We start from the raw sequence: 25,160 nt of genomic DNA, 5'->3' as shown, positions 1-25,160 counted from the left end.
TACAGCACAGAAAGGTTAACAAAAAGACCAGCTGTCTTGACTTCATTTCATTGGAACAGATAACATTTATCCAAGCATCTCCACTGTTTCTCACCCTAAAGCAGTCGTACTATGGCCAGCTCAACCTTATGCAAGTAACTCAAAGACTCAAGAAACTCAAAGGTTTCTGTATTGTGCTAAATTAAGCTAAGTGGGAACTTAGCCATTGGCTTAACATGATGCATGTGAACTAGGCCACCATGTTGAGCCATAATATGGGTTAGTTATATGAAAACAGCAACTGGATTTTGTTAGGCTTTAGTGTACAGAGTGGCCCTGAGCTACCTTCATAGCAATGCAAAAAGTGGGCAGGACAACACTTCAAGTGGCTAGCACCAGTGAATCAAGCCTCAGTGGGAGGCATGGTGTCTAGAAGATGCAGCATGCCCAATGTCCTTCATCCTTTCTCCTTGAAGTGGATCCACCCAGAATTCTCACTGCTTTGTCTTTTCTTAGAAATTCTGCCTAGGATGTTTCTCACCATTCCCATGGGTGCCACTAATTCAGAGCTTTAAAGGACATCACTTACCAGGAGCTAAAATGTGTGATATGCTCAGAGGATGGAAATGAATACAATAGTAGAACCTCACTTGCAGCCCTTCTTCATGATGTTTGTTAAGCAGAGTGACTCCCTCTGAGGTGGAAAAAGGAGGATGGAGAAAGCTGGGGGCAAGTGACATGACAAAGCGGGTCTGCAGACTGCAAATATGAAGCAACAAACATGAACAATAACCATTTTTATTAACAGCAAAAACAATTGCTGAGTGTCAGAAAGACAAGGAACAAGGATTAGGAAAATAGACAATTTCTCACAGACATAAAATACAGAGTACAGAAACAGAACAAACTGGCTCCCAGGCGAAGCCATTAAAGGGAACAGGAATCACATTCCCTTGTGACAAGAGACACCAGGAATGTATGAATGTCTATGCTCCCAAAGTACCCCCACAACTGCTAGACTTAGGAACAGGTCCATGTGGACTCTCCTCTGTCCCTCCTGGTTTGACTTGTGGAGAGCCTATGTGTTTGCTAGCTCCAGCCCTTCCTCTGGTAGCTTGATGCTGCAAGATCTTTTAAGGGAGAGGGATGAGACTGGGGCATAACAATGCATCCTTGCAGTAGGCTCTCTGGGACACCAACAGCAGCCTGATCCTATTATAAGATCAAGTGGCGCTTTTTTTGGTGAACCCTACTTTACACCTGACAAAGGTATAAATATAGATGGAAAAAAGAGATCTAAACTTGAAGGATGATAGTAGGGACAATAAGCCATGGAAATCCCACCCATGACTCATTGGGCATGAAGTATCCAATGGGGGAAGTATCCAGCCATCTCTCAGAGAAATTGGCACATGCACATTGAGGTGGAAAGAGCAGGAGAAAAAGCCTGGAAAAAACATTCCACAAACAGGAGAGGACATTGTCAGAAAGGTAGCCTGACTGGCCTGGCTGCCATCAGAGGTTGCATGAAAGAATCCAGGATTCAGTAGATGATACGCCAAGATGACAAGAAGGAGTTGGGAATGTTTTTAATACCAGGAATTCAGGAATTCCTCTCCTGGATCAGAACAGATCCCTGCTCTGTCTCTCTACCAGTCTCTGTGCTATACAGTTCACAGGGTAGTCTCTTGCAAGACATAAGCATGAGTTCCACCTGCCCGGGAAAATCCTTCAGACGCTTCAACTTCCTCTGCATTGACCCCGGAGGGCAGGCCTTTTGGCAATCCATTTGCTACACCATTGTTGACTTTCTCCACTCCCAAAGAGACTGGCTCTGAGCAATGTGCATCCTTTAAAAAAAAAGAAAGCAAGCAAGCACAGGTCAGCTATCCCCAAGGCTTGGTGCTCTTTAAAATGCTAGTATCATAACTTTCCTACTCCACCAGCACACACATCCCCAGCTCACACACAAACTGTTTTAAAAATCCTGAAGGTCCAATCCCTGGCACAGAGAAATTGCAGGAATTGATCAAACATGAAGAATCAAGGGTAGAGACAGGCACAGACTGACCAATGAGGTATGCAGCCACTGAGTCAAGAGGTCACGGGATCTGAAAACGGTTTGCTAGAAGGAAGGAGGTTCTGAGGAGAAAGGAATTGCTGAAGGATTCAAGGGAAGAGTTTGCTGGGATGGGTCAGTATAGAAAGACTGCAAGAACAGGAGGACACTACAACATGCATGAGATGAAATGAAGAAGGGAAACCAGATAAGGAACAGGAGATGTTGTCCAAACTACCAAGGAAGATTCACTTTTGGGCAGAATCATTTTTTTCCTGAAAAGTTGTCTTAGGAAACTCCCAGGAAATTATCTCATATCCATGTCTTCATACAGCATCTCAAGCGGGCACAAAATCAGACTACAGTTCTAAAAGATATTGTCCTGCGCAGCACAGAAGGCCAGGGAGGGCAAAGACAGAAGCTTGGCAGTATTTTAGTCTTGTTCTAAAATACTGTGAAACCAACAGAGTTCACGAGTGAAAAGGCTTGAGAATCTCTCCAGGATGCCAAGTCACCTCATTTTAATAAAGTTAATTATCTCCCAACAGCTTCATTTAGAATAGCATTACTGGGAGAGAGACTCTGAAGCTTTTCTGCAATGAGTGTTTTATTTAACCTGCAGTCCACTAACAGGGTGCAAGTGGAAATAAAATGCCTCATTGTATTCAGGACTCCAAAGGAGATGATGTCCAAGACACATCACTTCTACAGCCCACATTCTGATAAACTGATGCTTTATAGTTACTTTATGCCCTGGTGGGGAAACCCAACTAACAGCCATTTTGTGGGAGCTTCCATAGCATGTTTTCAAAATTCCAAATGTGTCCACCAGTTCAGAAAGCTGGGGTCCCTTACCCTAATTTTAATCAAGTCCCTGTTCAATGCAAGACCTGAAATACAGATACAATTACAGTATCCTCATAAGTGGCTATCCAGCCTCTGCTTAAATACTTTTCCAGTAAAGCAAAGCTCTCCCAGCAGCAGTCCGGTTTTACTGCTAAACTGGGCTTAAATGTTAGGATGTTTCTCCCAATGCTGAACCAAGATTTGCTTCTCCACAATGTCCATTGTTCCCTGTCCTCTGGAGCAACAAATTTAAATCTCACCTCCGCAGGGTCACGAACTCCACAGCGGAGGATCTCATGGTACTTTGCAGGCAAACAGCAAAGTAGTCGAGGCAGCACCGGGAAAATCGTTTTTGGATTTACATCCTTCCCACATGTTGGGCCTGTGAGGGAGAGAAGGTGACATTAGTAAGACAAGGGAAGGGAAGGAGGAAACTTTCAGGGCAATTCCCCTGTCCACTGAGACCAGGAGTAATGCTTGTAATGCTAATGCTAGTGGAAAGCAACTCTTTGCGGAACTTAGATCTGCATCCCCCACCAATGGAAACAAAGGAAACCTAATATTCCTGGGTAAGGACTAAATAGAATGCCATCCTGAGGCAATCTAATGCTGTAAGACAAGCCTTAGGCAACCTAGTTTCCCTTGATGTTTTAGATTTCTATTTCCATCAGGTTTGGTGGCATGACCAATGGTAATGATTTGTGGGAGTTGTAGTCCAGATATGTGGAAAACACTAGCTTTCCAACTCATGTAACAAGGAGTGCTGGCTGGAGGACCAGACCCTCCTCCCTTGCATCCCTTAGCACTGCAAGCATTTGACTCCCACCTTCTCCAATATCAAAACCTGATTTTATTCATTTTATTTACTCCTGACTTTGGCATCCTTTCTTTTCTTAAGTAGTCATGGCAGATTACAATAGGAATAAAAAGGGACACGTCCTCACTCTCTTCTCAGGTTCTCCATTCTGCAGACGTGGTGACACTGTGTAAAATGATGGCAAGCTATCTTTGGGAATCCAAGGTCAATTTCCCAGCAAGACCTACCCTCCATGGCCCCTCCCTGCAAAATGCATGTATACACACCCATATATACTTGGGGCTTGGCTTTTATGATCTGGATGGTATTTCTAGATCCTCTGTATTTAAACAGGTTACGTACCAGTGAGAAGACTGACTAGCAGCCCCACCACAATGACAGTTGTAGAGTTGTGTGCGCTGTACCACATGTATGACAAATTGTAAAACCTCCGCAAGCCTGTGAGCCTAGAAAGAATTCAAGGAGACACATGTCAAGAGCTACTCCATTCACACATCTCCCCAGGCTAGTACTGGAACAAAGCCAGGTCCACAAAGAGGCAATTCCACAAGTTTCTTTGGGTTGTACAGCTCTCACTGCATTCCCTCAGGCCCACTGCAGCCCCTGGTTTTCTGTCCCTCAAAAACTAACATCCAGAAAGAAACATCAGCAGCTGTCCAATCAACTAGCTCAAACAAGGCAGGCTGGTGTGGAATGGCAGCAGGGGAACAGAAACAACATGCTCAGTGAAAGTCACAGAGGTTAAAAAAGAATAAGAAGCTCAAAAAGAAGCAGCTCAAAAAGAATGGATCTATCAGTGGCTGTTAGCTACGGTAATAGATGCAGTCTCCAAGCTGAGAAACGCTTTGAAACCAGTTATTGGAGAGCAAAACATGAAAAAGCAATGGTCCATCTTGTCCTTGTATTTTTCTTAGTTGGCTATTGTGAAAAGCAGGATGCTGGATTAGATGACTCTTTAATCTGGTCCAATTGCAACTTGTATTATCATATTCCAATTCTTACAATAACCTTATAAAGTTGGCCATTACTAACAAGGAAAGCAGGCAAAGGTTTCCTCTCCTCCATTTAGTCTGATCGATGCATCTGTCTTCTGTATCTCCCCATTTGATCCTGGCCTCTCCTGAGGGTAAGTGAACAGTAATGATGATAATGGTGGTAAGAGATGTTTTTATTCATGGTACTTTCCCTTATACAGAGCCTTCCTAAGGAACCTTTCATTGTTGTGTTCTGTTATTCTGTTAAGCACAATTTCAAATTGATAATTTATTAGGTTCTAGGTTCTATGTTGCCTACAAAGCTTTATGAATAAACAAATAAATAGCTAAGGAGGGTCTGAAACCAGGAACTCCATTGCTCATAAGTCACCCTCTCTGAGCTATTTGTATCAATGCTTAATTATTGCTCAGAAATGTACAGCCCAACAGTTCTAAAAGAAAAATAATAGAAAAGACCTACTGAAAAGAAAAAAAAGATAACAAGGGCTTGAGAGGAAGAAAAATAGGAAGCAAAAGAGGTAATAGGAAGAACTGGGAAGATTTAGCTGGACAAGATTAAGAAGGATAGCACCCAATAGTTGAAAGCACCTCCAAGAGTTGAAACACTGCCTGGAGAATTAAAAACAACGCATTACGTTTTGTAAAGTGGAGATATGTTTAGGGTCAGGGCTAGTCTGAACCTACCAGCAATTCAAGCATTCAATTGCAAGAGGATGTTTTCAGGGGAGGAATAAGAGCAGTGTTGAAAGTCCAAGAGGAACATGTCAATGCAATGGAAGGTGCATATGCTTAGGACAGCTAAACATCTTGTGGAGGCAATGTTTAGGTTAAACCAACATTGGAAAATGTTCTGAACTGTGAATAAGTCAACAATTGAAGCAATTGCTAGAAAAGAAGCAGGGCAAGGGGGAGAACCCTCTCTTGGAGGAAGCATCAAAAGGCAAGTAAGTTTAAAGTACAGGCTGTGACCCTTGATGGAACATAAGAAACTGAGTTACATTTTGGAGGCAGATCTCCTCCCTAATTGCCCTAACCCTTTGCTTCTCAGGCAAGGTTTCTTCTACCACCATCCTAACAAAACAATATAGAGTTTTGCAGTGAGCCAAAGATTTCTGGAGTCAGGCAAACCCCGCTTGATTGGAATTCTGAGTATGAAAGTTGGATTTTGCAGCACTTTCCCAACCTGTTATTTCAGCCCAGAAGTTGCTTGACCAGAGAACAATCTTCTTGTTTTTACCTTTCTGGAGCTGTTGTTGAGGTCAACAATGTCGTCATGACAGCAGTAGTCAGATTCCCATCAGTTGCTAAAACAGTGGGTCCAGGAGACACAGACTGGTAGTTGATAACCATGCTCCCAACGCCCACCCAAAATGCCATGGCCAGCCCAGCAACTAATCCAACTACAGCACCCTGTGGAGAAACAAGGAGTAAAGTGTGAGGGGCTTTCCCACATGCAGAGGAAGGCTTGTCTCCCAAAGGTGTGAACATATATTGGCTGGGTTCACCCAACATGGCAGGTTGAATCTGCTGCTATCCCTAGATAAACCCTGGGGAAGCAGTGGCAGATGGTCAAAAGAATTAAAAGTTGCCCTGGTTAAATAGGGGGCAGCCATCTCCACCAGTGTTCCAGCTTCCTTTGAGGAGGCTGGCCGGGTGCTGATTTGTTTTCACAGTTTAAAAAATAAAAATAAACACCAACAATAACCAAATGAGTTGGGAGAAGACATTTGCCTTCCGTTCTCTTTCTTCCCTGTGGGAGCTGGAAACAAACAAAAAATAATAGGGTGTGCCCAGGGAAGCTCTACTTCGTTGAGCTGCTCTAGACACTTGCCTCTGTGACCAGCAGCTGGGACAGAAGGTGAACATCCTCTGTTAAGATAACACAGATGATTGAGACAGGGCAGTTTCATCCAAGCCAACTCCAGTTAGGTTAATACTGACCTTCTCTTGCCCCATTGCTGACTCAGCTTTTTTTCTCTGCATGACACACTAACTTCATCCTTGCCGAGTTATTGACATACTTTGCAAACAGGTTCACTGAGGGTAAAAGTTGTATACAATGCACACCAAAGCCAGCATTTCTGTAAGCTTGTTCCTTTGGCAATACTGGAACTATTAGAAACCTGTCTTGCCACTGTCCTCCACCAGATGTATTGCCAGGTGAAGGGCACGTGCATGTGTATGTGTGTGCTGAAGCAGAGACTGGGCATACTGTAGGTATGAGGGTCTAGCCAACCCCTGGGGCAGCAACACTTACCACAGAGTTGGCACAAGGAAAGAACATGCCCAGGCAGAATAGTCCCAGTAGTGGTCCTCCCACCATGCCAAAGATGCTGATGGCAGCCTTAGAAGAGGAAAAGAGGGAGGGGTGTGTGATTTGGGGGTTTTCTCATGAAAATCTGCCTTACGCTGAATCAGATCATTCATCTGTCTAGTCCTGCCTGCAGATGCTCCTTACTGAATCTGGGACCTGCATGAAAAGCAGATGCTCTATTACTGAGCTACAGTCTACCTCTTCCCTTCATTGTTCATCATCAGTTAATATATGATAAGATATCTGAAGCACAAAAAGCGCTATACCTTTGTTAAAATAAGCAAATCCAGTCTGGCCCACAGGCTCCTGTTCTAATGGCTGAGCCACAAAAGGTGTTAAATACACAATGTTTTGTTAGAGCATCACAGAGGAGAAATTGTTAAATTCCTTCATCATCTCCTGAAATTCTGGCAACTAACATCACTGGAGAGTTGCATTTGATTAAGATGCATTTCATGTCATCTATAGTTTGTCCATACAGCAGCCTTCCCAACACGCCCTCCAAATTTACAGACTTCAATTTTCAGAATTCTCAACCATGGCCCTGCTGGCTAAGGAATTTTGGGAAATCATCTTTCTACACTTGAAGTCACATAGGCAGGGAAAGCAGAATTATAATTATCCAAGTAAAAATATCAATTGGCGTACTTGGTGCAAAAGTAGTGAATTTGTGAATTCTTGGTGAATTACTAAGAAAAGATTTCTGGGACTGCAGTGAAAAAAAGGATGTGTGAACAATGTATTTGCCTCATTTGCACTACATCTTTTGGATAGAGTCCTCCGTTTCCTTAGTTGTCATGAGCTGTGTGCACATGGATTTTTGCAAGCACTTGCTGTCAAGGACATGTGGCAATAGGCTCATGCCGCTGTAGTTCTTTCCCAGTTCCAAAGTTGCGAGAAAGTAGATTGTAAGGATGTGGCTGTGCAAGTCAGGGAATGGCAACAGAGGAGGAGGAAGAGAAAGATGAAGCGCATCAGTTGTTCAGTCCCTAGCTCCTTCATGTCCGCTCAGAAAGTGTGAGCTGAGAAGAGGGGAGGAGGCAAAGAAGAATAAGACTAAGAGTGAGAAGAAAGTAAAAAGAATCAAAAAGCAAGTAACAGGAGAGGGCAAAAGAAAAGAAGAAAGAGAAGTAGGAGGGAGGGGCAAGGATTACACTCTGAGAAGCAAAAGGGGCCAGGAAGATTGATTGTCACTTTGACAACAAGGTATTGCTCATCAGCACACAAGAGGGAGATCAGTGAAGGAGATATTATGAAGAAAAGCAGATGATGGGGCTAGAAAGCTTCTCTCCTTTCTGGGATAATGATCTGGGGCCGCACTACAGTAAAGTCCTCTTTATGAAGAAGCAAGGGTTGTTTTTGCTTGTGCACTGCAGATGATGGCCACTATCAACAGAAGGCCAACAGGGAAAAGCATCATATTCTTTGACAGATGCCTAAAACAGAAAGTGATTCTTTCCAAACATGGTTTTCACAGAGTTCTCTATAGCAGGTTTTCTCGAGAAGAAGGGATAAGGATTACAGTACAAGAATCCCAACAATCTGAAGGATCAATTTATCCCCGTGTACATTAGGATGGAGATGTTTTAATTTTCTTTCTACAGCCTTCTTATGATCCAATGAGGAGACAGATCTTTTCACTTATAATGGGAATTATGTTAACAACTGTAGTTTATGGGGATAGGGTGCAACTTGCTATAGAAAGAACACTGAAGGAACACATGGGCTGGAATTTCCTCTAAATCACAAGTGCAAGCTTGCTCTGCAAAAGGAGCATTGTTATACCTTCACTCCTGTATTGCAGAGGGCAAGACATTAAAGTGGATTCAAGAAAGAGCTTTACAGTGTATTGGAAAAGTAATGCTAAACAAGTAATTTGCTGGCATGGGAGGTTTCTTGTTAATACTCTGCCAATGTAAGTCACCTAGGTCACCCTGATTTATCTGAAGAGCCGTATCAAACACTTGCTGCAGGATTGTGGCTCTCTTAATAGCCCCATGGCCAACACAGCTGTACTGGCATAGACCAGTCAAAATTCTAATTTTCCAGGAAGAGGAAGAATTCTTAAAAAGGGTTGAAGCAGCCAGGGAGTCATTGGAAAGGTGAAGATTAAACCAAAAGTAGGCATAAACTCTTGACTTCAGACTCTTGACTTCAGAAGGATTATTCCAATTTCTAAGCAAATTGCTGTTTTCAGAACACAGCAAGGTACCTGAAATAGCACTGTTAGGAATCTAGACTGGATAACATCTAACAGCTTTAAGTTATTATACTGCACATACCTGACAGCAGTACAGCATCTGGGAAATGGATTTAACTTTAAAGAGTTTTAAGGCAGCAGCCTTTGTATTCTTTAGTGCAAAAAAAAAAAACCAGTATGGCCTTAGTACTATTGCTGATCTTATCAGAAATACATTTAATTTGTTCACCCTTGATTCTAGAGGGCTGAAATACTATATTGAAATATTTATAGGATGAAACCCACTCTATATAGTATTGTTTATCTGCTACAAACATTTAGATCATCTAAGTCCCTTTGAAAAAAGGATGATTTGGGTTTTGAAGTAGTTTATTCTGAGCTTTTCCTCCATATAATAGTCTGCTAGGATCTGAAGAGCTCTTCTTAAGGCCAAGCTCCATCATCAGCATAAAGAAGCGGGGGTAACTGTCTACTCTTGAGTTGGTTAATTTTATAGTTTGTTAACAGACATTCCACCTGTTCTGAGGATTTTATTTGCTTTATATTATCAGATTGGAACTTTAACTTCTCTATAAATGTTTCTTAGAGCTGCTGTTTCTTAGAGCTACCTCACAAAGCTACCATTTCTCAGAGCTACCGCACAGAAAAATACTGTCAACTTTAGATTTTTATATCTTTGAAAAAAGTATGCCTTTTATATTGTTTTATATCTTTTTGTCTCATATGATTGGTCACTGACTGCAATAAAGTTTATACATACTGATAATTGAGAAGTTTGCAGATGGCTGATTACATAAGCTTTATCAATCTGTGAACAATAATTGCAAAAAGCTTAGCTTCCTTCACTTGCAAAAAGGAAACAACAGAAAAGAAAGTCTAATTTCCCAGGAAAATGAACCACAGTTTTGTAACACCTTCAAAGCAGTGAATTCATGTAGGGAGCCATTGAGATGACCTTGGAGAAGGCATCCAGAAGCCATTAGAACAACAAGAAGTGCAGAAGAAGCAGGTGTTAAGCCTGGGGGCAGGGGAGAGAAAGTATTAGAAAAAAGACTGACTTCCTGGGGTATGAGGAGGAGGAAAGAGAAAACACAGGCAGACTTGCACAATTCTGTTACTACAGCCTATCTCAGTAAAGTATAGGTCTAGTCTTCCTGATCTGATCTACCTTGTAAGGCTGACAATTCATTGTGGCACATGTTTTTTGGGGAGACACCTCTTCTCCACATGCTTTCCTGTCTACTGACCATTCCTTACCTGCAGCACTGGACCCATCATAGAGGAGATGTAAGCCATGCCCAGGCAGAGAAGACCATAGCCCAAAGCTGGGAAGAGAAAGTGCGGGGTCAAGACAGCAGAGCCAGGCTGAATGCTGGGGGTGTTGGAGATGCCTCAACACTGCATCTGACCACAAGCCTTGACAGGCATCACTCACCTAACAATTTGGAGTAGAGTGTGGCACGTCTCTCAGGAATGTTGGCCGCATAAGGGCGAATGAGGTCTTCCATAGTCACTGTTGCCAGTGCAGTGAAGGCTGAGGAGATGGTGCTGTTGAGACAGGAGAGAGTTGGAGAAAGATAGGAGGGCTAAGTAAGCCAGGATTCCCTTATGTCAGGCCCTGATCCTGGGCCAAAATAGAAAGAAGGCCTTACCTCAGGGAGCCACTGAAGAGGCAAGCTACAAAGAGACCAGGCAAGCCAGGCACGTCTTGAAGCACATCCATCACGAAGTAGAGGACCATCTGCAAAGAGGAGGACGTGGCATGAGAAAAAAGATGAAAGGACAGAGGATCAGACTGGTGCAAAGAACCGCCACAGGCACTGTTTGACGCAAAGCAAGCAAGCAAGCAAGCAAGGAAAATGCTTCCAGGGGAGCACACAAGAGAAAAGGACGTCACAAAGTACCTGAAGATGTCACTGTTACCCATCATCAGATTTCAGAGTGAACACATTCACTTTTCATCATGCATGGATTTCTGCCAGTCTCTGTGAAACAAGACACTTTCTCTTACCCTCTAGGCTGGAAGCCTGCGTGCACATGTGTGGAAATGGGGGAGAAAGGAAGACGCCCTTCAGCGAGTGCAGAAAAGAAAGCTCGGGTAAGAGATTAATATAAGCCTTGCCCCACATGCTGCCTCCAAAATTGTGCACATGTAAGAATCTGATAGACCTGATCAGGCAAAGCTCTGAGCTGCTCCTCTGTCTGTTTGTGCTCTTGGTAGTAGGCAAACATGACTAAGCCAGTGAGGCAGCTGAGACAGAGTACAATTTGCTGGCAGGGGAACACTGCATAGCAGGACCTAAAGGGAACAAGAAAAGAAGGGACAGCATTCATTTTATTAATTTAGCTAGTTAACACTTTTCAACTGCCTGTCAGCAATAGTCCTCAGCTGCTTCCCCTGAGCTAAATGTATCATCTCCCTGCCCCAGGTCCTGGTTCCATACTCAACCAAGCAAAGCATTGCTGCTTGGGATACCCAGCCCTGTGCCTCCCCAACCACCCCGCTAGCCCACAAGAGTCACACTCACAGCACAGCCTGGCGCTCTGAACGGGAGCTCAGATACCGTTGGACTTGAGCCTGGTTTACCCCATAGAGAGCCAACATCATGAATACACCTCCAAAAGCCAGAGTCCAAAAGGTGTATTGTTCATAAGGGTCAGGATTCAGACTATTGAGGAGAAGAGAAAAGTCAAGGGTCATAGGAACAACATCACATATGAGCCTCATGTGTGTATGCACATGAACTAGGTTGCTTGCAGCTAGGTGAAGGCAAATGCAAGTGCTGAGAGGGAGAAGATCTTCAGCTACTTCTGTGTAGACAGGAAAGAAAACTCGCCCCTCACTTACTCAATATCTGATATCTTGCCCTTCTCGGCAGCCAGCTTCCAGACACGACCCATGCCACCAACCTTGATGGTGCCCACTACAATCACAGCCACCTGTCCCGCAAACATGACAAATGTCTGGAACACGTCTGTCCAGATCACTGCTTTGAGGCCACCCTGCAAAGAGAAAGAGTCTGCTGTCAACAAGGGGAGGAAGATGAAAATGGTGAGAATCTGGAATCCTCATAGCACAGAAGTTGGATCTCTGGAAGAACAAGGACAAATAGCATGGGGTTGGGATGTGGGGGGGGGATTGTTCCATCCCTTTTTCCTCAGGGAAGCACTTACCAGGGCAGTATAGAGGGTACAGACTAAGCCTATGGTCAGCACTGAAGCCCAGATGTCAAATTTGGTCACTGCAACCAAGAAAGAACTGTCAGGGAAGGGCCTAATTGCTGAGAGACTCCTCCCAGCAAGCAGCAGAAAGAAGTTCCTCATCTGCTCATGCTGAGGCCAAACCAGGCTTCTGGGTCAACCTGTGCCAGCTTTCTCTGAGCAGATCCTCATTCCCCATTCATAGTTCAGAAGAACTTCCTACTCTAAATTCCCATAGTAAAAAATGGGGCATCAAGTTCCTCATTGGGCCCTCAAGAATGAGGCACTTTACTCACCTGCATTGAGAGCCAGTGCTGGGGCATAGAGGACCACTCCCATGTATATCACCTACGGGGACAAAATCAGCGCCACTGTTGTTGGACTACAGCTGGCCCTATGACCCTCAGTTCAGAGGAAGGTAGAAGGAAATACAAACAAGGAGACCCCTGTCTACTGCCTTCTCCTCCCAATGCCTCCACAAGTTCTTTGTTCAAATAATATTCAAGGTTATCTTCCTCTGAGATTTAGAGACAGGAGAGGGAAAAACAGACCACAGGGAGAATTTAAAATATTATATCATGTAATGCACTTTAACGCAACTTTTCCATCAAATAGCCCCCCCCCCCTTTGCCTTCACAAGAACCATGCAATCATTTGACTGAGAAAGTGACCTGCTCTAGAATTTTGGTGAGAAACTTTGTGGTTTTTTAACCACAGTATGTAGGACTTACTGTGTAATGTCTACCTGCTCCCCACCTCAAAATGGCAGAAAACTGTTGTCGTTTCTTAGCAATCATACCTTGAAGGCTCTTCAAGGGCCACAAAACAGAGATTAAAAATCCATATGCTGCAGTGGGGTCACAAGTTACCCACCCCTGCTCTAAATCAACAAGTGAGCTTCACAGAAAGACAGGATCTGAATCCACATTTTCCCTATACTGCAGAGCAGAAGACAACGGAAAGAGGGTAAGTCCCTGGTGCTCCAGAAAGGGTTTGAGGAAGACAAAAAAAAAAGTGACAAGGAAAAGACAGTTTGTTATCTGGACCTGGAAGATGGAGAGGAGTATCATCTGGGTAGAGAGAGGAGCCTGGTCTTGGTTAGAAATGAGAACGAGCTTATATAGCACAGAGAGAAATTAGAAATGAGGAGATAAGAGAAAAAGCGAGAACATAACCTTAAGCGGACAATCTAGCAACTTGACATAGAGATCTAAAAGGAGGAAAATATTGTTCCCGTAGCCAGAGAAACAATGTCGATAATTTCTGTACTCACCATCTGGAAGATGAAGGTGGCTGTTCCACATAGTCTGACCACCTTGTTGAAACGCAGCTCCAGGTACTGGGAGGACAAAGAGAACAGGCAAAGTGGTGGGGCTGTTGAAAGGCATATAGATGCAACCCTGATAAACTTTTCTTGGTCATGCCTTTGACTCCATGGGAAGAAAGGTAAGACCAAAACACAGCAGTCAAACAACTTTAAGTTCCTGGGAGACACGTGACCACATCTCCTAGCATTCCTCCTACCCCATGCTATAACTCTGCCCTTTGGTGCAGCTGCTGTTGCCACACTTTTGTCTTCCAACCCAAATTACAATTTGCTTCTTCCGATATTCCCTACATCCTTCATGCAGCACGGTGTAACTTTGATTTTTAGGACTGCGGAGAAAAGGAATAAATTTAGCAGTTCTTGCAATGGAGGAAAATAAACTGGTTTCACCTGTCAAAGATTTTTTTTAAGAATACAAGGAATAAAGAAATCTTAAGGGCATAGTAGAAAGTCCAGTAAACTTATCATTGCTCAGCATGCACAGAAGGTCAGTTCAGAACCACAAGGAAAAGCCTGCCATCTCCAACTGAGATGGTAATAACATTGTTATTTAAATGAACTGAAGCATTTGAGATGGGTTCAAACAGCACCAAACCCAGTTTAACAAAATCCAATTTCTCTGTTTATATAACATGCCATACTTCTCAAATAAACTATATTATGGCTTAACATGATGCCCTGGTTCACAAAAGATGCTACAACGGCAGGATTCGGCACACTGAACTACAAATGATTCTAGTCCATTTAAGTCCAATCTAGCATATTGTGTGAATTCAGCTATTGTTTAGTATTTAGAACCTCCAGCCATATGAATTAGAACCTACAGCTCTACTCCCTCCAGAAAGGGAAAGAGAAGCTGATTTTGTTGGACACCACTTTGAAGAGGACCAGAACTGTAGGCCACCAAATGTGCCTTGAGATGAATTTCTAAGCAGCTGAACAGCAAGATAGGAAGGGAAGAGTGCAATCTGTCTTGCTTTACTGCATGCTATTCAGTGTGTGTGTGAGAGAGAGAGAGAAACAATAGGGTGTATTGCAAGGGTGTGTGTATCTGGATTGAGTCTGTGAGGATGGGAAAGGAAATAAGTTGATCCTTAAGCATGCAGTCTATGGCATCCTTCCCCAGGATTAATTTTGCTTTCAGCCCAAAAGCAGTCTCTTCAACCAGGATTTCAATATTTTGAACATTTCTGCTATTATAGTCACTTGGCCTCTGAAGCAAAGGGAAAAGTGCAAAAGTTTGCAACTCAAAAGGTACATGCAAATGAATTCACGTCCTGTTTAGGGAAGATTAAAATTATTGGTGGTGTTTATCTTAGAACACATTGCAGGGAAAAGACTAGAAGTGAAAAATGTAATATAGAAGAAGACAAGGCATTTCGACACACAAACAAAGTGAAGTATTTCTTCATCCTGTGCATGAAGTTTATTTTCACAAGGCCTTCTCTAGAACCATGAAGACCTGGCTTTTCTTGCAGGCACTGGGCTGGGTTGGTAGATGAACCTGTTCTGTGATGTGCATGTTTTTACTGCTAGCCTCAATTTATATGTATATGTATATGTATATGTATATGTATATGTATATGTATATGTATATGTATATGTATATGTATATGTATATGTATATGTATATGTATATGTATATGTATATATATTACATGGTTGAGTTTCTTGGTTTTACACTGTATCTATAATTTTTAATTTTTCTCTTTTGTACACTGCCCAGAGTCAAACTGTGAGAGGCAGCTTTATAAATCTTTAAATAAGTACATTTTTGATTATCTGCCATCAAGTCAGGGTTGATTCTTACTGACCACATAGACAGACCTTCAAATAAATAATTAAATAACTTCGTAAAAATTGATTACATACAAGGCAGATTGGCCCATTCACATCAAGAGGTTGGGTGGCAAAACACACAAGTACTGTGTCCAAAGATGAATTCTTAGATGATAAACCCAACCCCAAACCTGTCCATATTTGCTTTATTTCTCCTCTTGAGCTGCTTTGACCACAGGGATAAGGAAAGCGCCACTGCAAATTGTTCAGAGGACAAAGACCATGTTTGGGGATTACAACTGTTTTATTGTAAGCTGCCCAGAGTCCCCCCATAGGGGAGAGAAGGGTGGTGAATAAATCTATAAAATAAATTAAATAAATAAAATCCTGCAGTATTTGGCCTAGAGACCACTACCTCCCGAGGAAAGCTGGAGGAGCAGCTGCTGCTTTGCTTGGCTTAAGAACCAGTTGTGCTTCTGTAACATTAGCCACAGCTACATCAGAGCTAGCAGTCTTCAAACCTGCGGGACCTACTTTTTAAAAAATGTTCCACAAGCCAAAGGACACAGCTGGATACAAGAATGATGGCTCAGGGAACAGAGCCTCACACTTAATGAATCTCATGAGTCATGTGTAAGGATGAGCTGCATGTTGTTGTTTATTCATTCAGTCGCTTCCGACTCTTCGTGACTTCATGGACCAGCCCACACCAGAGCTTCCTGTCGGTCGTCAACACCCCCAGCTCCCCCAGGGACGAGTCCGTCACCTCTAGAATATCATCCATCCATCTTGCCCTTGGTCGGCCCCTCTTCCTTTTGCCTTCCACTCTCCCCAGCATCAGCATCTTCTCCAGGGTGTCCTGTCTATGAGCTGCATTCTCAAGTACAAATCTAAATCTGATTGTCTAACACAAAAGTCTAAAACAGATCCTAGCCTTTTTAAAAGCAACCAACTTATATTCTTATTCTCAGCGATAATTATGGCACATGCAGGTCTAAGAAGGAGCAAATTGTCTTATCATTTTAAGCATCAAGACCCATTTTATCGGTGGGCAACGTTGACACCCAGATACATGTAATTTGGCCACAGAATAGGAATACATTTATGGTACTTGTCACTGCTGTATTTGGTAAGAAACCTTGCCAAAAGGTGCTTCAGAGCATACAAAGTGTGAATGCAGTACAGTATCTATTTGTAACTCCTTAAACTAAACACATCCTTTCCCAGGATCACAAAGCAACTGCTGCATGGTCCCAGGAATGTGCATGGCTACTTCAAGGAGTTACAGAAAAGCACCATGTTGGCATCTCCAGGCGGTCCAAAGCACCTTTTTGCCTTCAAATCCAAAGCACTGCACACTTCTGCTAAACCCCACTGGGAACTGCTTGCATATCTAGGAATCAAATGGCTTCATACCAAACAAAGGGGCTAGGACTGCCACAGACTGGAAAGTAAAGGCTCAGTAAGGAGGGCAAACAAAGAACGATATGCAACAAGCAGCAGAGTTGTCCAAATAATTTCAAGGTTGAAACATTCCATCCCTGAAATAAAGGTCAGCATAGCCCATTTTGAGATCAAATCACTTCTGTTGTGGTAGGGGTAGAATATTCTAGGTTAGAATATTTTGCACACCTCTAAAACATGGCTGTGCTTATTATTTATTTATTTTGATTTATATAGCCACCCATCTCACTTAGGTGGCTCTGGGTGGCTCACAGCTTAAAACAACAAACTCATATAAATAAATTAAAACAATTAACCAAAACCATAAAGGTGCAGGAAGTGCCAGCCTACAGCTCATGGACAATACAACCATCTTGCAGGTTCTCCAGGTCCATGGGAATCCCTGCTCTGATGGCACAGCTGTGTCTTCAGGGACTTCCAAAAGGCCAGCAAGGTTAGGGCCAGTCTAACCTCAGGGGGGATGATGTTCCAGAGGCGGGTACTACAGCAGAAAAAGCTCTCCTCCTAGGTCCCGTCAGATGGATCTCCTTTGTAGATGGGACTCATAACATGCCTCTTCTGCTGGAGCTGATGGGACAGGTACATGCAACAGGGGACAGGCGGTCCCTCAAATAACCCAGCCCCATGCCAAGAGTTGCAAGACTTGGAAGCACCGGGGCAAAGCAAAAAATCCAAAGGGATGAGGGTTAGAGCAGAGATGAGCAACTGGGAGCAGTACACACCTATCAAAAGAATTACACCCCATATTTCATTTTATGCCTAAATTTCCACAGATGTATCCTTACTCTGTATTAATAAATTTGTAACAGCAGATGTTGCCAACTAAGCCCCAAGGACTGGCCATCCCTTAAATATTTTCTGTGGTAGAAAACAGAACACAGAATATGTTGACTAACCCATCATACAGGTATTTTTGTATATTTAACTTGTATATTATCCTTCAAAACAAATTTTTCTTGGGGCAACTTACAATACTCTAAAAACATGATTTAATTTTTTGTAAATCTACAAAAATACAATATATTAAACATGCTGGTGTTAATTCTCATACTACTTAATTGCATCAATGTATTTTACTCTATGCCCACATCCAGCACCTACCTCATATGTACTGGTAAGTCGCAGGCGATAGAAGACTGGGATGAAGACATGAGCTGGGATAAGAAGCCCCAGGAAATAGGAGCAACCAAGGAACCAGTACTCCGTCCCAAACCGATAGATTTCAGAGGGGACGCCAAGAATGGCCACAGCGGACTGGAAAGTGGCAAGCAATGAAAAAGCCACAGGTAAGAAGGTCATGCTGCGGTTGGCCAGCAGAAATTCTTGGACAGTGCGCTGCTTCCCACCAGTCAGTGCATAGTACAGTCCTATCCCTGCAGAGAAGACTAGCAGCAGCACAAAAATAGCATAGTCTGCCACAGTGAACTCCATTGTTGGTATGGTACAACCGCAGACACTTTTTGGCAAAGTCCTGGCTGCTGGAAATTGTTGGAGAGTCCAGCTGTGCTGTTACTAGCTTTCATTCATAATGTAAAAGCACCCATCATGGGCCGAATGGCTAAGGGCACCAGGCTCAGTTTTGTCCACCACGGGCAATGCAGACAGCAGCTCATCACCAAAGTGCCAAGCAAGAACTTCACAGCCAAGATCCTGCTGGGACTGCCATGACCAGGAACAGCCAATCTGGAAGAGAGAGAAGAAAATGCAAGTGAGCAGAACACCAGAGCATTCCATGTCCAAGGAGACATTTCCTTCAAATTCCAACAAAAGCTCAGCCTATGGAGCCTTCTGACCTTCACTCAGTCATCTCAGAGTCTCAAGGCCCAGGACTGAGCAAGGCAAGTTTTCTTGACCCAGCAAGTGTTGGCAGGTTTCCGAGCAGGGTAAGTGCTGGCAACCAGCTGTAACCCCTTGAAGCCAAAAGCATTTTTGGCCCTTTGCACGAAGGCCTATCCATCTCCCCACAGCAGAGGCAGGGTGGAGTTTGAAAACTTGCACACCAGGAGTGAAGGAGCAGAGCAAAGCCAAAGTACTCAGTCTGGGCAAGCCAAAAACAGCAGCCAGAAGGGTCAGTGGGAGATACATCCAACAAATCTTTCCCAATAAAGTGTGCCAGTACACACACCAAGGCAGCCAACTATGACACTAGCAACCCAGATGCTGAAACAAAGACCTCAGCAGAGCAATTAATGGTCAACTAGTATATTTGTTGTACCTTTTAGTGTCCATGTGTGAGGTAGACTATCTTGAGGTTCTAACAGGGAGGAGGGTATCAAATCAAGACTCCCTGCCCTAAAGTGTTCTCTGTCTCTCCCTCTCTCATTCTCAGGCCTCATTCACACAAGCAAGTAGCAGAGGAAACAGACAGTCTGCCCCTGAACCATAGCACTTTGAAATGCAGGTTTGAGTTTGTATTACAAAATGTTCTTTCTTACAAAGAAACCCCTTTCAAACAGGAAAAGGAGCTGCTGGTATGAAGGCTAAACTAGAACTTCTGCTCCTGACAGGCTAATTTCCTATGTGCAGAGTTTAGATGTGATCATCTAGAAATGAAGGGAGTTATATTTTTATATCCTTTATTCAGAAGATCAAATAAGTATAAACAGTTAAAAATAGGTTCACCAATAACATTGTAGGCAAGGATTTTTTTTAATCCGTTCAATTGTGTCCCATTCTCAAAGACTGCCTGGACAAGTCCCTGCAATTTTCTTGGCAAGGTTTTTCTGAAGTGGTTTGCCATTGCCTGCTTCCTAGGGCTGAGAGTGAGTGCCTGGCCCAAGGTCACCCAGCTGGCTTTGTGCCTAAGGTGGGACAAGAACTCACGGTCTCCCAGTTTCTAGCCTGGTGCCTTAACCACTACTCCAAACTGGCTCTTGTATGCAAAGATAGTATAGGACATAAATTGTTTCTGGTTTAGAGGCAGATCAACAAATCGCCCTTGAGTGCTTCATGATAGAAAGGCTGGCATAAGGACTATTAATGCTTCTCCTTTCTTTTCTATATACAGCTTATCTCTTTTCACTTTTCTTCTTTTCCCTTTGCCCAGCTGTATTGCTTGTATTCACCTGCTGACTGTGATTATGTTTATGCTGAACTGAGTTTCTAACATTGGTTTTAAAATGGTTGTATGCTTGTTATTTCTATTTCTATTTTGTATTGTTTTGGTTGTTTTTAATTGTTGCAAGCTGTCCAGAGTGACATATGTGTGATGGGTGGCCTCACAAATCAAATAAATAAAAATTATCAACTGCCTCTCTCTTCTGGTAAACCCTCCATATTTTCTTAGTTTTCTGGCTACTTTCCTTGTAAGGAGAAAATCCAATTCAGCTTTTACTAGCATTAACAGAATGCATATAAGCTATTGTGTCAATAGATATGAAGACACATTAAATTATGGGAGCTTCCACCTGCAATCTGTGCAGCCATGACACATAATTACCACTTCATCTGATAAGCTTCAGAGAAAAGAGATGAGGAAAGCCTCTGATAACGCATATTACAGAAGAAGCTAACCTGGTCTCTCTTTGTAACTATGAGAAAATATACCCTGTGTGTGTAAAAACATGGTAATTGCCATGTCTAACAATCCACTCTGATTTCCCCAGCTTTTAACACTCAGGCATAGATGGCTGACCCTAGAGGTGCACAAAACATTTCATCATCCATCATTCTAGTTTCAAAATAGAAAAGCAGAGTGCTGTGATTTGGAGCTAACAAAATAATTTCCTTGGAAAAGAAAAGATGTGGCAATTAATGCTCTGAGATTGCTGCGATGGAGAAACTTGGGCAGAAAGATGAAAAGGCCTAAAGATGGCCCAGTGTTTACAACAGGCCGGGAAAAATGAACATTCAAACTTCCATACTGCTTCTTCCATGAACCCCATTGCAAAAATCTTTTTTTGAATTATTCTGTAAGTCCATATAGCAGAGGGGGATTCTCTGAAGCCATTCTCCAAAGCCAGTTCTTCAGCTGACTTCCACTCGGTAGTTCATTAATCTTTTAAGTATGGAGGAGATTTCAGTCTCATGAAGGCAAAGGAACATCCCCAAGTGAAAAAGCCATCAACAGAATCAGGACAGGCAACTCCCTCTCAGCCATTAGCAACCCTTTAGCATAAGTGAAAGGATGTGCAGCCAAGTGGAACTCATGCAAGAACTCTTGAGGTGCTGGGGAATGGCATGCAACGTTGCTGAGACAGAAGCATGGCCTATTCCAGGGTTAATTTTAGAGAACAGCTGCTGAAGGAAACTAGCTTGATGCAAGTAAGAAAGGGTGAAAAAACAACCTTGGGACAGAAAAAGTTAAAAAAAAAAAAAGGAAAGCCCTAAATGTGGGGCTTAATCCATGCCCCAAATTTCCTTCTCAGAGAAACAAGAACTCAGTGTGAACAGAACAAATGCCATCCTCTGAAATCACAGCCTTAACCAATTCATTATAAAATAATCCTCTTAGCAGTTTTGAGCCCAAACTGGTAGGGCAGTCCAACCATGGCAGGGACAGACTACAGAATTCTTTTTTTCTAGTGTACTGTGAAGATCTGCATAGGCTCCTTGTGTGGGGGACAGTCTGTGGCTCCCATAGTCTGATTGCAGTGACACCGGACAGAATTTGCCAGGCCAGCTATTGTTCTATCAGTCTCTCTATCTGTGAAAGTCAAGCTTGCTGGGTGTGGAAAGCCATGGTGGAATTGACTGCAGACGTAGGAAATACCATTCTATCCTTTGTGGAAAACCACAAATAGTGGCTTCTTTGCCTGATCCTGAAGCCTGCTCATAGCAATGACAAAACTAAGGAAAGCAAAACTGTTATTCTAACATGGTTCATATTTATGTAGATCGTTCTCCTGGCATTTTGGAATATAAACCAAGTGTAACAGCAGACTGAATCTTTTGTTATTTTGTCCTCTCTGTACATTCTCATCTAGGCATGATTAATAATTGTTAACCACCTAATGAAACTGAGATAGGGCTGACCCAGCAGGCATACAATCGCCAATGACAATAAGGTGGAGAAAAGAAAAGCAAAACAAGCATAATATGCTAGTAATAGAGAAAAATCCAAGATAACTGAAGTGGCTTGGTGACTTGAAAAATCTGAGTTCCAGCTTGCCTCAGTGATCTAGCAGTTCACGTTTTGCCAAAAAATAGCCTCACTTGAAAATTAATGAAGAGTCAGAAAGAATGCAGACTAGAGTAAAAAGGCTTTACTTTGTGCAATCATCAGGGGGTCTTAAATAAACAAGAAGATAGGAAGAAAATTAGTTTACAAAACTGATTATCTTCTCTTTATATGAAAGTATCAGCAGGCTTTGATGCTGCAAGCAAAATTGGGAAGGAAAATATCATGAAGGAAAGTATTTATTCTAAACAGAGAAGAACAGATCTGGGAAGAATCGGCAGGAACAGTAGCTAATTCTGGCACTAGGAATATTGAATGCATAGTTAGTGGGATTAAGGCAATTGCAAAACAGGCAGTGGCTTGTTAAGGCTTGCCAGCCAATGACTGCAAGTTTGAGAGTCAAGGTGAAAGCACCAAGGAAGGATCCTACAAAGAGATCCCACTCACCCCCCTGCTTTAAAGAAGTTGCTTCTAGACGTCCTTAGACCAGTGTTTCTCAACCTCAGCAACTTTAAGATGTGTGGACTTCAACTCCCAGAATTCCCCAGCCAGCATGGGGGAATTCTGGGAGTTGAAGTCCACACATCTTAAAGTTGCTGAGGTTGAGAAACACTGCCCTAGACCATTTTGCTTTCTACTAAATTACATGTTCTGAGCTGAAGAACTGCTTTTCTCCCAAGGACAGCATGTGGCTAGACGTGTATTCAATTTGTTTATCTGCATTTGAGGAAGAATTTCTACAAGGTAGATGCTCCGGACTGCCCCTCTCAGTAGACTGACCTTCATCCAAGAACAGCAAACCCAACTTTCAGTCTCGCAGCCACAAACACTACTTTAGGCTGATATTGCAGTCTGACTGGGCAGAGATTTTGCACTGTTCACTACACCAGCAATAGCCACATCCTTCTTTATGTCACACAGTATCTCCAATATTATCGTATTTGCTTTGATATCCATCCGACCAAGTCCACAGGTTTCTTTCATCCATCCCAAGGACAACTTAGGCCAAAAAACAGAACTCAGTCTGCAGACAAGCTGCAAGTTCTCAGAAAGGGCACTCTGCACAAAACTTTGTCTACACTGAGCATGCCAACACATTAGGGCATACCAGATATATGTTGGCTTCCTCTGGAGAAACCTCTATCATTTGCTGACCCAGATAAGAATCACCCTTCTCGTGTGAGAGATTCACTCACACAGCTGCCCTCTGACCAGGAAGCGTCATCCTGCAGACTCCAAATCATATACAAAGGCCAAAGTAACTCATTGGGGAAGACACCCAAAATTCCCTGTTGTCTGTCAAAATTAGGTTACAAGTCGAGCCACCAAATCAAAGTCTGGCTGAGCGACTTACAAGATTCAGGGCATTCAGTACCAGACACAATAATTCCAGGCTGATTGCTGGAAGCACTAATAATGAAACTGAAGTTTAAATGTTTTGGACGCACAGTCTGAAGGCTAGGGTCACGGAAGAAGACCTTCAGGCCAGAAAAAAAAAAATCAAAGGTAATAGTCAGAGACAAGTAGCTAGATCCTATCATTAACGACACAAGCATGAGCTTATGAACTCAAAGAAGCAATTAGTGACACACAATTCTGGCAAACTGAAGTTGATCTAGTCAGACCTGACTGAACGAAAACATCAAAGATCTTCTCCTTTAGGGTCATTTTTTGAAAAAGCTTGCTGGGCAGGGAAACCAGAGTCTCAGACCCCTTCTCCCATACAAGCTCACTGGATGACCTTGGGCTATATCCTTCTCTAAACTTAAATTACCTCAGAGATATTGTAAGAATTGTATGTCTGAAGTTCAAGAGAAAGTCTTGGATGGGGCTCAGGGCACTTTGGGACAAAAGCCTGATAATAACTGTGGGAGTAAGTGTAGGACCTTAGCAAATGTGCAATCTCCTTCTGTGCTTATCTCAAAAAAAAGTCACACCTGTTGAACACAACTACAGGGACAAATCCAGGAGCAGAGTGGTTACAGATCTTGCAGGGACAATCAGAATACAGGCCAATGGATGGCAAGTGTATTTTATATGTGCCCTAGGAAAAGCTTGGAATGCCAACAATCTCACCCCATGCCCAAGCAACCAGAAAAGGCAGACTATCCATAGTATGGGGATGACATCTGTTCTGCAGTCTCAGGGGATCCAGAGAGCTGCGTAGATTCTCACTCAGGGTGCACAATATCTTCAGCAGAGTCATCTTCTATCCAGCTTTCCCTTGTGGCTCCTTGAGCTGAACTGGGGCGAATAAAGCTTGCCACCTGGATGGCATTCCCAACCTCACTTCCCCATGGATCTACCTGTGTCAGGAGGAAGGGCGGGACGGCGGGAGGATTTAACTAGACCCCTGCTCGTGAGAAACGATCACAGGAAAGCACCCCTGAACACGTGTAACATCTTTGCCCGCAACCAGGGAAGCGTCGGAAGAAAAGCTTTCTGCTCTAACACTAGCGCAGCAGCTTCTGCCTGAGAAGGTGCTCCTCCTACTTACCGCGAGGCGAGCCGGGGACGAGCGCTAATCGCAGCTGATCTCGCCTCAGTTCCGCGATGCACCCACGTGCGGCGGCGGCTGCTGCTGCTGGCGGCGCCGCTTCTGGTCTCACCGCTGGACTGACATTCCCAAGGACAAGCACCGCCCCAATTCCGCGCATCCAGATGACATCAAGCCGCCGATGCCGCCGACCGCCATGTTAATGCCTGGCAGTGGCTGCGTTCCCAGGGCACGCTAAGCTACAAATTAGCCACACAAGGTTTAGCCTGGCGTGTTGCGAAAACGCAACCCGTGCTGTTGAGTGAGCCGCGTGCGTCCCGAGAATGCATTAATTCCTAAACCTTTAAGTTAACCATAGACAAACGTATCGTAAAACACTCAAACGTTAGCACAGCTTGCTTAACCTGTTTACTAAATGAACTCATTTTCTGCATAAGCACAATACACAGAAACATGAACGAATCAAATAAGAAGAGTTTGCATAACGCTGTAAGCCATACAAGTTTAACATTAACCATTTAAGAGACCTGATTCAGCACATTGTGTGCACCCTAACAAGGTCT

At 43.3% G+C, this 25,160-nt stretch overlaps 1 protein-coding gene across 1 annotated transcript; it reads right to left on the bottom strand.

Annotated features, from left to right (window-relative positions):
- Positions 1 to 761: 761 nt before the first annotated feature.
- SLC5A6 (solute carrier family 5 member 6) lies at positions 762 to 24,834 on the bottom strand. The gene is made up of 16 exons (XM_063299842.1): positions 24,598 to 24,834; positions 18,083 to 18,664; positions 13,685 to 13,750; positions 12,708 to 12,759; positions 12,385 to 12,452; positions 12,059 to 12,213; positions 11,739 to 11,879; positions 11,380 to 11,509; positions 10,863 to 10,951; positions 10,646 to 10,758; positions 10,468 to 10,535; positions 6,954 to 7,040; positions 5,934 to 6,106; positions 4,044 to 4,147; positions 3,145 to 3,266; positions 762 to 1,829 (listed from the first exon to the last, which is right to left on the bottom strand). The coding sequence occupies exons 2-16, from the start codon at positions 18,410 to 18,412 to the stop codon at positions 1,653 to 1,655; spliced, it is 1,875 nt and encodes a 624-aa protein (XP_063155912.1). The 5' UTR covers positions 18,413 to 18,664; positions 24,598 to 24,834; the 3' UTR covers positions 762 to 1,652.
- Positions 24,835 to 25,160: the final 326 nt, after the last annotated feature.

The sequence above is a fragment of the Candoia aspera genome, chromosome 1 (genome assembly GCF_035149785.1).
Source record: "Candoia aspera isolate rCanAsp1 chromosome 1, rCanAsp1.hap2, whole genome shotgun sequence".
Taxonomy (NCBI): Eukaryota; Metazoa; Chordata; class Lepidosauria; order Squamata; family Boidae; genus Candoia; species Candoia aspera.
Note: the sequence above shows the minus strand (reverse complement) of the source record. Positions and strands in the feature narration are given on the sequence as shown.